At 25.2% G+C, this 13,699-nt stretch overlaps 1 protein-coding gene across 1 annotated transcript in view; it reads left to right on the forward strand.

Moving 5' to 3' along the window:
* The first annotated feature begins 2,484 nt into the window (after positions 1–2,484).
* LOC107440190 (uncharacterized) overlaps positions 2,485–13,699 on the forward strand; it is a 57,660-nt gene continuing 46,445 nt past the window's right edge. The window contains exon 1 of the mRNA XM_016053042.3: positions 2,485–2,601. Coding sequence (XP_015908528.1) covers positions 2,535–2,601 — 67 coding nt within the window. The 5' untranslated portion in view covers positions 2,485–2,534. The remainder of the gene's footprint in view (positions 2,602–13,699) is intronic.

Below are 13,699 nucleotides of genomic sequence, written 5' to 3' on the forward strand. Positions count from 1 at the left end.
TGCTTCGAAATTCCAATTTGTTTGAAAGTTATTTCAAATTTAAGTACTTTTTCGTGATTTTTTCAGCTCTTTTGTTTTAAACCTTGATTATTTACCTATGTTGTTAAAATTTTATTATTCCCTCACGAGATGTTTATTTCTTTATTTTATAAGCTCGCGCTCGAGTAGATATGTCAATCAAAAGTTGCAAAAGGAAAAGAGTGAGAGAAAGAGAGTTTTCAAAATTTTTTCTTCTGATTTAGTTACACACGTTAAATAAACTATAAACAAATAAATTTTTTGCTTTTTTGCAAGTTCATATGATTATTTTTCAAATCCATTGATAATCGTCTATTTCGTCTCAAATTTTCAAAATTTTCTTACATAAAGCTACAATAATTGCATAGTTTTAAAACAAAATATTCTGTGTTTTTGTGAAAAATATTGATGTTTTAGGAAAAAAAAACAAAAAAACAATGATGAATTACGGAGTTGACATACAGTGCTAGCAGAGAGCGGAGCTTCCCAGTTACAAAAAAAAAAAAAAAAAAAAAAAAAAAAAAAAAAAAAAAAAAAAAAAATTTGAAAGCGGAATTGTGCATGAACTTTCGACTTTATAACTCATAATTTTAGAACTATTATTCTAATTTCATAATTTAATCTCCTAAATTTAGTCTTTTAAAACGCAAATGGATAATGGCAAATGAAATGCGGGGATAGCCTGGTTGGCAGGGAGCTGAACTCACGTTCATGAGAACGGGAGTTTTAATCCAGTCGGGTGAAGACTCCCCATGTAGTAAATGGATCCACGTTAAATTTGCTTTGTCCTCCATGCTCCCATATTAAATTATACCTCTGGGGGTTATTGAATAGGAGATAGATCGTTTTCTGGTTCAAGTCAAAATTTCGATCTGTGGATGAATGAATGAATGGATGTATGAGCGTGTCCTATTAACGGATGTGGCAAAAGTCAAATTCTTAACCATAGATGGCGCCACTGGAAAATGAGAACAAATACACCCCTTGCCATAATGTCCGACAACAACAACAAAACTCAAGTATAAAAAGTCTTAAAGTAACATCTTGTACTCTTCATGAGGAATGAGCTAAAAAAAAAATAAAAATCATAGTTTTTAGTAACTAATATCTTAATAATTACTTAGAAATCGGCAAACTGTTTTCAGAATTTAAATCAGTACGTGACACTTCGGGTACTTTTCTGTTAGTTTCAACACATGCCATTTCATTAAGACTTCGAGCTGATTATTGTTACTAATTGTTATTTTACGGACCCTCGGTTGAGAATTTTATGCTAAAAAAATAATTTTATTAGAATTCAAATAATTTAATAAGACGAATTGTGCTTGATTTGTGTTAAATTGTTTCAGAATTTGGCAGGTTTCTTATACAGTACAAGCTGTATGAGTAACCTGCCAAATTTGGCAGTACAAACTAATTATTTACATACTCATGTATGTAAAGTAATTAGTTTGTACTGAGGGAAAAAATTAAGTTCTTACGTGATTTTGTAGCAATTTGTATTAGACAACTTACGAAAAATATCTAAGTCGACTATTGTCAAATGAATGAGTACGAAATAAATTAATCGGCAAATTCCATAGTTAATTAATTAAGAAAAATTGAATTCCCTTAAATTGTTTAAGAATTTGGCAGGTTATGATTGTATTATTCGTGTGAAATAATTAGTTTGTACTGTGCGAAAAATTTAATTTCTTGTATAATTTATTAGTCATTTGTATTAGACAACCCATGAGAAATTTTCAAGTTGGATATTGTTAAAACATTGAGTAAAAATAAACTAATTAGCAAATTCTACAGATAATTTGAAAAAAAAATCGAAGTTAAATTTTGATAATTTGTTTGATAATTCAGCAGAATTTGGCAGGTTAGTGAAGCAATTAGTTTGTACTGTTGTTTCTGCAATTAGCTTGTAGTTTGTTTGTACAATTAGTTTGTTTGTATATAATGTGAGAAAAAATTAAGTTCTTACGTAAATTTGTAGTAATTCAATTTGAATATTGCAATAATTCAATTTGAATATTGTCAGAGCAATTAGTAAAAAATTAGTTAATTGGCACATTCTAATTTAATTGAAAGCTTAAAACTTTTCCTATTGATTTCTACAGTCTAGAACATAATAAAGAGCCCCCACCCCCTATGTAGAAACAAAATAATCTAAAATCAATATTTTAATTTTCTAAATCCTTGCCTTCTGACAACAAGCATGTTTATCGCCGAACATTTGTCTGAAAAATACTATTCACAAGGTTAATTAAAGCAAATCTTGGAACACAAAAAGTTAAATAAAACAGTTACAATACCATTATGCTATTTTTGTGCTTCCGTGTTTTTCCGGTACTTCAAATCGATTCTCTCATTAATCTCAAAAATAGCCAAACCAATAGAGTTTGGCATTCACGCTTGGCGGGGAAACCATCACTACGGCGCCAAATGGGCATTTTGTTTTTTTCTCTCCCCAGCCCACGCGAGCTTGTAACATTGGGGGGAAACAGAGAAACAGTAGATCAAAGGAGATGGAAAGCTGGATATTTTCTTGCTCTTGGGTATCATTTCTTCCTGTTCTCCTAATCCTGATTAGAGGTAAGAGATTTGTGTCATTTTCGCTTTCATTTGGGTGTCCGATTCCCAAGAATTTCGCATCAGCGAATCAGAATTGGGCAGTGGCAAGGTATAAAATGTTGATCGTAGTACGATAAGGGTTCGTTTTCCTCGTTGTCGGCCCGGATTTTCCAGGGCTTTCATCTGTACCATTCGTTTGCATAAAAAATGACTCTGTAGCTGTTATCCAGTAATCTTCAAATCGGAATTCGAGATAATAAGATTTTATAAGCTCGAATATTACAACTGAAAATCATAATTTCAGATACATTTTGAATTTAAGGTCAAAGTTTACAATAAGTGAACATTTCAAATGTTTATTTATTTTTGTTTGTGAATGAATAAAAAATATTAATGTAGGTATTCTAGGTTTAGAAAATATTTAAAATATTTTTTTAAAAATATAATCCTTCATTTATTTTAAAATTTCTCTGGTATGTAAATAAAACTTCATTGATTATTTAATAATATTCAACATTTTGTTTATCAATATTTTTAAATATAACTTCTATTGTAAATTAAAAAAAAATATTTAAAATATATTAATTCAATAAAATTATTGAATTTTTAAAAATCTTCCCTATTGTTTAAATAAAATGAAATAGATTCTCTATTAACATTACATCATTGTGGCTGTTCCTATAGTATATATAATAGGTGGTGTAATAGGTAGTATAGGTTAAAAAGTATATAAAATATTTTATTTCAAAACAATACTTGATTTTTTAATAAATAAATAAATAAATTTTTTAATAAATAAGTAAATTTTTTAGTAAATAAATTTTTTAATAAATAAATAGTAAAAAATTCTGCATTGTGTACATAAAATTACATCTATCCTTTATTATCATGCAATAATTTTAAACAATTGTAGCAATGCTTTTTATTTTAACACTGCTTAGTGCAGAAATGTTATTACTATGTTATACCATTATTGTAGGTATAAGGATAATTTAAAGTTTAAAAAATATTAAAAATATTTTTTTCAATATTATTATTATTTTTAAAAAAAAATCTCCCTTACTGTATAAATAAAACTAAACAGATTCTTTATATTACCTCATTGTGACTGTCACTGTTATAGGTATAATAGGTAAAAAAATATTTAAAATGTTTTACTTCAAATCAATACTTAATTTTTTAATAAGTAAATAAATAAATCTTTTAATAAATAAATGTTTTTTTTAATTAATGAATATTAAACAATTCTGCATTGTGTATATAAAATTATATAGTAAACTACTTATGTAATAATAGCAATGCTTAATAACATTGCTTATTGCAGTAATGTTATTACTATATTATACCATTATTGTAGGTAAAATGATCACTTAAGGTTTAAAAACTATTTTAAATATTTCATTCAATACAACTCTATATTTCTCAAAAATTTCTTTACTGTGTAAATAAAACTACATAGCTCCTTTATTAATACACAACATTATGTTGACATTATTGTAGGTATAGTAAGTAATGTAGGTTTGAAATTTATTTAAAATATTTTCATTCAATACAATTCTTGATTTTTTAAAAATTTCCTTTTGTGTAAATAAAAGTACAAACTTATTTTATTAATATACAGTATGCGATTGTCAGTATTTTAAATAAATTTTTATTTAAATTTGTAGCGATTTTTAAGATAATGTAATTTAGTAAATTATATTTCCGAAAATCATTTACTTTCAGTATGATTTAAAAATAAAACTGAGACAAATACGGATTAATTTGTTCAGTATTATTGATTTTATGCTTCTATTCACTTATTCTAATGCATTTTCATTTACAAAGTCATTTTGATTAAATTTTAGTTGCATTGACTTTTTAATAATTTCATACATATCGTTATTAGAAATATTGATAATATTTGTAAAAATAACTTATAATATCAATAAAAATATTATTATTTTTATTAATATTATAAACATTGAATATAAAATACTTTAATAATTTTAATTATCATAAAAGTAATTAAAATCATTTAAATATTAAGCAAATTTAAGTATAATGACCTTAATATTATGATAACTTATTTACGATTGAACTATTATGTAAATTTGCGCAACAATTAGTAAAAAAAATTAATATGGCAGTTCAAATGTAGGTTTAAAGTTATCAAAATGATTGATAATTATTTAAATATTTTTAAGGATTTATTGTTATTTATTTGAAAATAGAAGAAAGTAAATCATATTTTATTGTTGCTTCTATAACTTTTCTAATTGCTCATTTCTTTCAGGAATGTTTTTGATTTATTTTTAATTACTTAATGAAATGCTAATGGTAATAATTGAATGTTTTGAAGAAAAATTCGTAAGCATTGTTCTCAAATTTTTCAATTTTACTCTTATATAAAATGGATATTTGAATAATTAATTGGCCAGAAAACTTAATTATTAAGTTAATAATTATCAAGCAAATAAGTAAATAAATTATATACCGTAAACCGGGACGAGTCTACCCATTTTTTCAGTTTGTCAACTTTCAAGTGGTCAAACTTTCGTAAATATTAAAGAAAAAAGGCTTTTAATAGGTGTTTCGGAATCGCTATTTATCCCTCTTTAAAGCTGTGAAATCGATTTTAGAAAATATTAACAGTTACGCTGTTACTGTATATTTTTATAGAACTGCTGACAAATCTCTCGTATGGGGCGAGTCTACCCATTCTACTAAAATGAATGTTAACATTGCAAATAATCAAATTTTACTATTAAATTGTTATTTTAATTTGTTTTAATTGTTAATTGTTATTTAAATTGTTAAATTCATAACTTTATTATATATTCCATTTTTTTATTCATAAAATAACACAAATTGAGTATTTGATCGATTATCACATTTTGATCATAGTTTTGTTTTTATAATCATTAACATTATAAAATAAAAATTTTTCTGATTATTGTTGATAAAAATAAATTAAAATGAATATAAATTTACAATTAAATAATTAATAAATAATAATAATTAAAGATTATTAACAAAATCGAAATTCAAACATTGGGAATCATGAAAAATCCTTTTCCCATTCTTTTGGGAGGTAATAATAATTTATAAATAATAATTTATTTAACTTGCATTAAATAAAAAAAGTTAATTTTGTAATATAAAAATTGAAAAAATAGGTAAAATAAACATATTTTATATTTACATTTATATTTAACCTATAAATTTTCTTATTAATGATAAATTTATCAATGCAGAATTAAAATAATATACTCAAATTCATTTAAAATGACTTAATTTTAATATAAACAAAGTTCTAAATTATATTATTATGCTTTATTAAAACTAAATACGAATGGGTAGACTCGCCCCGCGAATTCTGGCTTTTTGTTTACAACAGCAAAACTTACATTCTTTTTGTTTTTTTTCATATAAAATTAATGTAATCTTAGTCTTAGATAAGTTTATCACTTAACCAAAGTGAAAATAGTAATAATAATATTATACTTACGGAGCACCAACTAAAAGTTTGCTGATTTTCAATACAAATCTCTTAAAAGACGTTTGAACAGGTCGGTTAAAAAGACACCAAATAAATAAAAACGGATCCAACTACTACAGCGCCATCTTTCTTAGAGTCTGAACTAAGTCCTCCGTCGGTAAAATTTTTTTTATTTGCAATTTAAAATAGTGAAAATTAAATAAAACTAAAATGGGTAGACTCACCCCGGTTTACGGTATATATATATATATATATATAAACTTATAAATAATTGAATAGAACTATTAAATTATTAAGGATATAATAATATAAATGAACTAAAGAAAATAAATAAATGAATCTTTATAGTGAAATCTGTTTATAATATGTCAGGCTCAGTCAGTGAAACCGTGTTAAGTATAAAAGAAAATTCTCCTCTTGTGAATTGGAGAAATTCTCATTAATCTTGATTAAGGTGACATTTGTAGTTCTCATGTATTCCCTTAATCCCTCTTTCAAAGATGCATTAACAATTAAAACGTGGCTTATGGTTCATGCTGTATTTTTTTACTGCATTTTTATATCAATTTTATGTGAGTTTAAAGATTCACTTATCTTCTAATGTGCGTTAGCATCAACATATGAAATCCGGAATTCTATAGAAAGACTAATCATTGTATAGATTGCCTAGAATCTTCCGGCGAAGTATAATTTTATACATTGCATAAGTATTTTTTAGAATGACTTACGTCAAACTTTAATAGAATGAATCGAAATTTCACGCATTGCTTTGGTACTCTATAGAATAATTAATTAAAAATTTCTAGTCATTCTATACAATGTCAAGGAAAAATACATAATAATTCCCATGCATACTTTCTTTAAAAGTGCCTAACATTCTATAGAATAAACGGACATTTTAAGGAATTGGCCATTTCATTCATTGACTGTTAAGTTATGCATAAAATAATAAGAAAATATTTCAAGTGCTTAAAAATTGTTAAGAAGATTATAGTCAGTAAAACATTCAAATATAATTAAAATAAAGCAAAATTAAAAAATAATACCGATTAATAATATTTTTTAATAACCTGAATATTTGAGGAGAGTCTAGAAAATAAGTAACTGAAATACTATTTAACTGTAGAAAGTAGTCATTGTATATATATTTTTGAAATATCCTAATGGTATTTTTAATTTAAAATCTTTGTCTTAATTCTTTCTGTTAACTTAAACAGCCTAAACAAGGCACAGCAGTACATGTTAAAAGTGATGAACTAGATTATTTATTTGAAAACGACAATAAATTAAAAAGCGATAATCATGGATCTAGTTACACCACTGATGTTTTTTCTGTTTTGTTCTTTAGTATGATGTTCTATTTTTGTTAGCACTGTTATGTTTAAAATAATTAAAAGTTGTTAAGTTTTTTAACGTTGGTATTGGCAGTTTTTTAAAAAGTAGAGTTGTGAGTCATCTAAACATTTATATATTTTAAAAATCTCCTAATATGATCTTCAAATACATTGAAATTGAGAATTTCAACTGATGTTTATGGAAATAGTCGAAACTCATCATTAAAATATATATTTATATTTTTATTTTTAACATGCAATAAGTAGTCAGAAATTTCAAAAAATTTAGAAATATAGGTTTGGTATATTTAAATACATTTTGGGATGTGGAATTTTTTTAGAATTTATTTTGTTCTGATTGTATTTTTTTAGCGTTATTTATGATTTCTAGCATTGATAAAACTTTTTAGATAATTTTTAGATGCAAAAATATTCCTTGTAATATAATAACTTTTATTTAAACATTATGCATAGTTCAAAATAATATTCACTCAATTGAATTTGTGTCCTTTCAAAACATTTTTGTACTTAAATTCTTGATTATAACAATTTGTTTTCAAAAATATTAAAAATTTATTGCACCAGTTTTGTTATTCATTTAAAATACAAAAAGGTAATGCTTTTTTCTCTTCGATTAATTAATTTTCTTATTAAGAAATTCATAATTCATATTACTCTTAAGGCAAAGTTTATGCTCTTTTTAAAATACTTTGCTACAGTAATTCCAGATTCATTTAAAATTTCAACATTTTGATTACAAAAAATTGTTATAAAATTGATGATGACAGTTTTGATATCTTTTTTTGAAAAATGCTGGTAAATTTTTTTTTTTAATAACTTAATTTATAATTAAAATATACACCATTCATAGGTTCTATTTTCATTTAATATTTATTGAAAAAAATCTTTAGATTTTTTATAAATTTTAAATGACATTATTTGTTTAAGGAGTAATTACTTAATTGCTTATATTATAAAATATATAATTTAAGATATTTACCCAACTAAATTCATGTTCTTTTAAAATAAAGTCGCACATTTTCCTAAGTTATAACATAAAAACCTTTCTTAAAATTCTGGTTATTCATTCAAAATTTTGACAATTCTAGATTCATTTCAGCTCTTTGATTACAAAAAATTTGAGCTCGAAAATATCAATTTTCATTAAAAAGCTATAAAAAAAAATCCTAAGATTTTTCTATAAATTTTAAATGACATTATTAGTTTAAAGAATGATTACTTTATTTTTTTTATTAAAAAAAATGTAATTTAAAATATTTGCCAAACTAAATTTATGTTCTTTTAAAATAGAGCCTCATAAAATAGAGTTCCAAACTCATAACATAAAAACCTTTTTTAAAATTCTGGTTATTCATTCAAAATTCTGGCGATTTTAGAGTCATTTCAGCTCTTTGATTACAAAAAATAATTTGATTTTTATTACAAAAAATTTGAGCTTGAAAATACCAATTTTCATTTAAAATTTATCAAAAAAAAATCCTAAGATTTTTCTATAAATTTTAAATGACATTATTAGTTTAAAGAATTATTACTTTATTTTTTTATTAAAAAATATATAATTTAAAATATTTACCCAACTAAGTTTATGTTCTTTTAAAATAGAGTCGCACATTTTCCAAACTCATAACATAAAAACCTTTTTTAAAATTCTGGTTATTCATTCAAAATTCTTGCAATTCTAGATTCATTTCAGCTCTTTGATTACAAAATATAATTTGATTTTTATTACAAAAAATTTGAGCTCGAAAATATCAATTTTCATTTAAAATTTATGAAAAAAAAATCCTAGGATTTTTCTATAAATTTTAAATGACATTATTAGTTTAAAGAATTATTACTTTATTTTTTTTATTAAAAAATATATAATTTAAAATATTTAGCCAACTAAATTTATGTTCTTTTAAAATAGAGTCGCACATTTTCCAAACTCACATAAAAACCTTTTATAAAATTCTGGAGCACGGAAAACAAACGGCTGAAGAAGGGGTGCATAACATTTAGGAATTATAAACCGAAAATCTAATCCTAAAAATCCCTTTTTATTGCAGGGTGAGTAAGAGTTCTATTTGTCTAATGTCTAACTCACATACCCACTAAAACCCTGGGTTTAGAGATAGCTACTAACGTTGCTATAAAATTGAGCTGAAAGCTACACTGGAGGCTTTTATAATTTATCTAAAGTACTCTGTTTTCTAGAGGTACTTAAGACAATGATTTTCTGCACTGTAATTACACTTTTAAACTTACATATCTACGTCTGAGATGCATCTGAATTTAATTCTTTTTTTTTATCTCAGATAATATTCTCTACATAAAATTTAAAAATGACTACTAATATTTAATTCAAAGAATCTAGTCATTTTTATGAAATTTTTTTTTAAGTTTATGAAGATACATTCAGTTCTATTTAATGGCGTAAAAATGTTAAATTTGTCGTACAAACAATTATTTTCTGCTGTTGCTCATGTCTTATTACCAAGAAGAAGAGATACTTAAATTAAAAATAAAATTCTCTCTTCTAAGAAGAAAAAAAATTGATTCCCAGAATGGTATTTCTGTTTTCAATTTATGAAGATATGAATTGAAAACGTAGTAATTTCAATCTGCTTTTATGTGCCTTTTTTTGGGAATTGTATTATTAAGTAATCTTCATTGTTTGCATTGTTATAAGATTCTATGTAAAATATTAGTTATCAGGTTTTATTGGACAGCTTTATTGTTTTTACGCTACTGAAACCGGTTTGCACTTGTTTACGTTCGTGTATCAATTGGTTAAATGAGACGATATATAATATACATTCGATGATTGGATAAATTGGGCAATATATTACACCGAAGAGCCATTACATTATGACCACCCTCCATCTATAACAATGGGATCGCCCAGGTTTTCATGGTTTCTCGCCCAGGAACAATGTTTTCATGGGGCACATTAGGACCCATAATCCTCATAGAACAATCCCTGACGTCTGTAAGCTACTTGAACATAGTTGCAGACCAGGATCACCCATTCATGGCAACAGTTTTTCCTGCGGGGGATGGTGTTTACCAACAGGATAATGCACCATGTCATAAGGGTCGAATCATCCTGGATTGGTTCGAGGAACATTCCAGTGACTTTCAAGTCATGTCTTGGCCCCCCAAATTCACCTGACCTTAATCCAATAGAGCATTTGTGGTCCCACTTGGAAAACCAAATTCGTGCTGCCACGCTACCCCTTCGCAATGTTAGGGAATTGCAGGACCAGTTGGTGAGCGCTTGGTACCAGATACCTCAGACTACCTATCAGCACCTTGTGGAATCAATGCCACGGCGGCAGTTTTGACGGCTAAAGGTGGTTCTACATGCTATTATCAGGGTGGTCATAATGCAATGGCTTTTCGGTGTATATAAATATCGAATATTTAATATATCAGGTATTATCATAATAATTAGATCAAATTATATTAGACGCACGATAGTGTTTTAATTATTGCATGTTTTGCGCGAGTTTATATGCAATACTTTTATGTTTAAACATACATGTATTGGGTTTTAATTCAGGATTTTTAAACACTTTCTATTTGTATTTATTTTTAACGTATTGCATTACAATGTTAACCAATTGATACACGAACATAAGCAAGTGCAAACCGGTTTCAGTCGGGTAAAAACAATAAAACTGTATAGTATCACCTGATAATTAAGATTTTACATAGAATCTTAGAATTCGTCTAATAATTTGGCTAGAGACTGTTTAGTCGTTGGGACTCAGGAAGAAGGATATGGAATTGAAACCAAAATGGATTTTACTCATTAAAAACATTTTTATGATAGAAAAAAAAACATTTTGACATTGACACTCCAAGAATCATTTGTATAATTTGATCACAGAAATAGACACGTAATTAACAAGTTAATTTGTCGATGATTTCATCTGATTATAAATAGCAATGTTGTGATACTGTATAAACCAGACTGCATAAACCATGTAATCTAAAATAATGATTCAAGAAAAATTTCAACGAAATGTTCCCAGTCTTTTTTTTTTTTCTGATGAAAATTTTATGCAGTGACGAAAAAATCAATGGCCATTGAATAAGTTCCAACTTGGGCGTTGGTTATGTAATTTTGTATAATCATATCACCTAACTAATAGCTAATGATATTTTAATCATGACAACTTAGGTTGGTTTGGTATCATTAAACTTTTTTCGAACTGCGTAATTTGCATAAAAAATTTATCTCTAATGCTATCAATATGATAATGCAGTTTAACAAAAAGTGGACGAGACTTTAAACTATTAATTTAAATTTATTTTTTTATTAATTTAAAGACGAAATGAGTTTTGAAAGTTTTTCCAAAGGTATCTCTAAATGTTTTATCCAATATTTATGTGAATGAGATAGCTATTCAGTTTTTATTTAAATGTTTTTTTTTAGAATTGTTAAGTTCTTAAAGATTTTTAAAAAAAAAATTAATAAGGAACAAAATTTTGAATTTTTTTCCAAAAGTCCCTCGAAATGTTTTTTTTCTCTAATGTTTACGTGAAAGGGATGATTATTTAGATTTTATTTCATTGTTAGTTTAATATTGCAATATTATTTTTTTTTGTTTAACAGGGAGATTTTCTTGAATTTTTCTTCCAAAAGTTTCTTAAATTGCTTTATCTAATGTTTTTGTGAACGAGATCGTTATTTAGGTTTTATTTAAATGTATTTTTTAGCATTGAAATGTTTGAAAGTTCTTTTTTAGTTTAGTGAGAAACATTCTTTAATTTTTTCTCTCCAAAAGTCTCTCTAAATGCTTTACTTAATGTTTATATGAATAGGATCACTATTTAGGTTTTATTTAAAAATAGTTTAACATGTTTTTTAGTTTAACATGGAAACTTTCTTGAATTCCCCCCCCCCCTAAAATCTCTCTTAATGTTTTATCTAATGTTTACATGAATGGGATCACTATTTAAGTTTTACTTAAATGATTTTTAGTGCGCTTAAGGATTTTAAAGATTTTTTTTAAAACTTAACAAATAAAAGATTTTTCAATATTTTTCAGAAAATCTCTCAAATCACTTTATTTAACGTTTATGTAAAAGTTTTTCCTACACAATTTTATGTAGGTTTTTCTTTTTTAGAATTGCAAAGTTTTCAAGATTTTTTTTACAATCAACGATGAAGCGATTTTTAAATTCAGTTAATATCCTACCTTTTTTTTATCTTATGTTTTCTTTTATGTTTATGTTTTATGATTGTTATTTCGGTTTTATTTAATAGTTATTTAAGTATTGCAATATTAATTTCCTTCTTGTTTAAGGGGGACACTTTCTTGAATTTTTTTTTTCAAAAAGTTTCTCAAAATGTTTATTTAATGTTTTCGTGAACGGGATCGTTATTTAGGTTTTATTTAAATGTATTTTTTAGCATTGAAATGTTTGAAATATTTTTTTTTAGTTTAATGAGAAAATTTCCTTGAATTTTTTCCTAAAAGTTTCTCTGAATGCTTTATTTAATGTTTATATAAATAGGATAACTATTTAGGTTTAATTAAAAAAAAATTTAGTATTGCAATGCTAAATTTATTTTTTTTAGTTTAACGAGGAAACTTGAATTTTTTCCCATAAACTCTCTCTAAATATTTTATCTAATGTTTACATGAATGGGATCGCTATTTAAGTTTTATTTAAATGTTTTTTAGTATTTCCATGCGTTTAAAGACTTTTCTAAAAATTTAACAAGGAAAAGATTCTTGAATATTTTTCAAAAAATCTCTCAAATTGCTTTATTTAATATTTATGTAAAAGTGATTCCTATACAATTTTATGAAAATTTTTCTTTTTTAGCATTGCAAAGTTTTTAAGATTTTTTTTTAAATCAACGATGAAACGGCTTTTATTTTTTTTCAATATTCCAGCTATTTTTTTTATCTAATGTTTTCTTAAATCTCTTTTTAATGTTATATTGTTTTTAAAGCTTTTTTTTTTAATTTTACCAGAAAATCTAAATTCTCCAAAAGTATATATTTACTTTTTGATTGAGTTAAATTCTTTTATACTCAATCATTGGTATTTTGTGTTCATAAGCACAGTCCCAGGCCAAATTAATAGACGCACTATTAGATTCTATGAAAAATCTTAATTACCAGGTGATACTACACAGCTTTATAGTTTTTACGTGGCTGAAACCGGTTTGCTCTTGTTTACTTTCGTGTATCAATAGTTAACCATTTTAATGCAATACATTAAAAATAAATATAAATAGAATATATTTAAAAAATCTCCTGTATAAAACCCATTGTATGTA

Source organism: Parasteatoda tepidariorum, chromosome 1 (assembly GCF_043381705.1).
Source record: "Parasteatoda tepidariorum isolate YZ-2023 chromosome 1, CAS_Ptep_4.0, whole genome shotgun sequence".
NCBI lineage: Eukaryota > Metazoa > Arthropoda > Arachnida > Araneae > Theridiidae > Parasteatoda > Parasteatoda tepidariorum.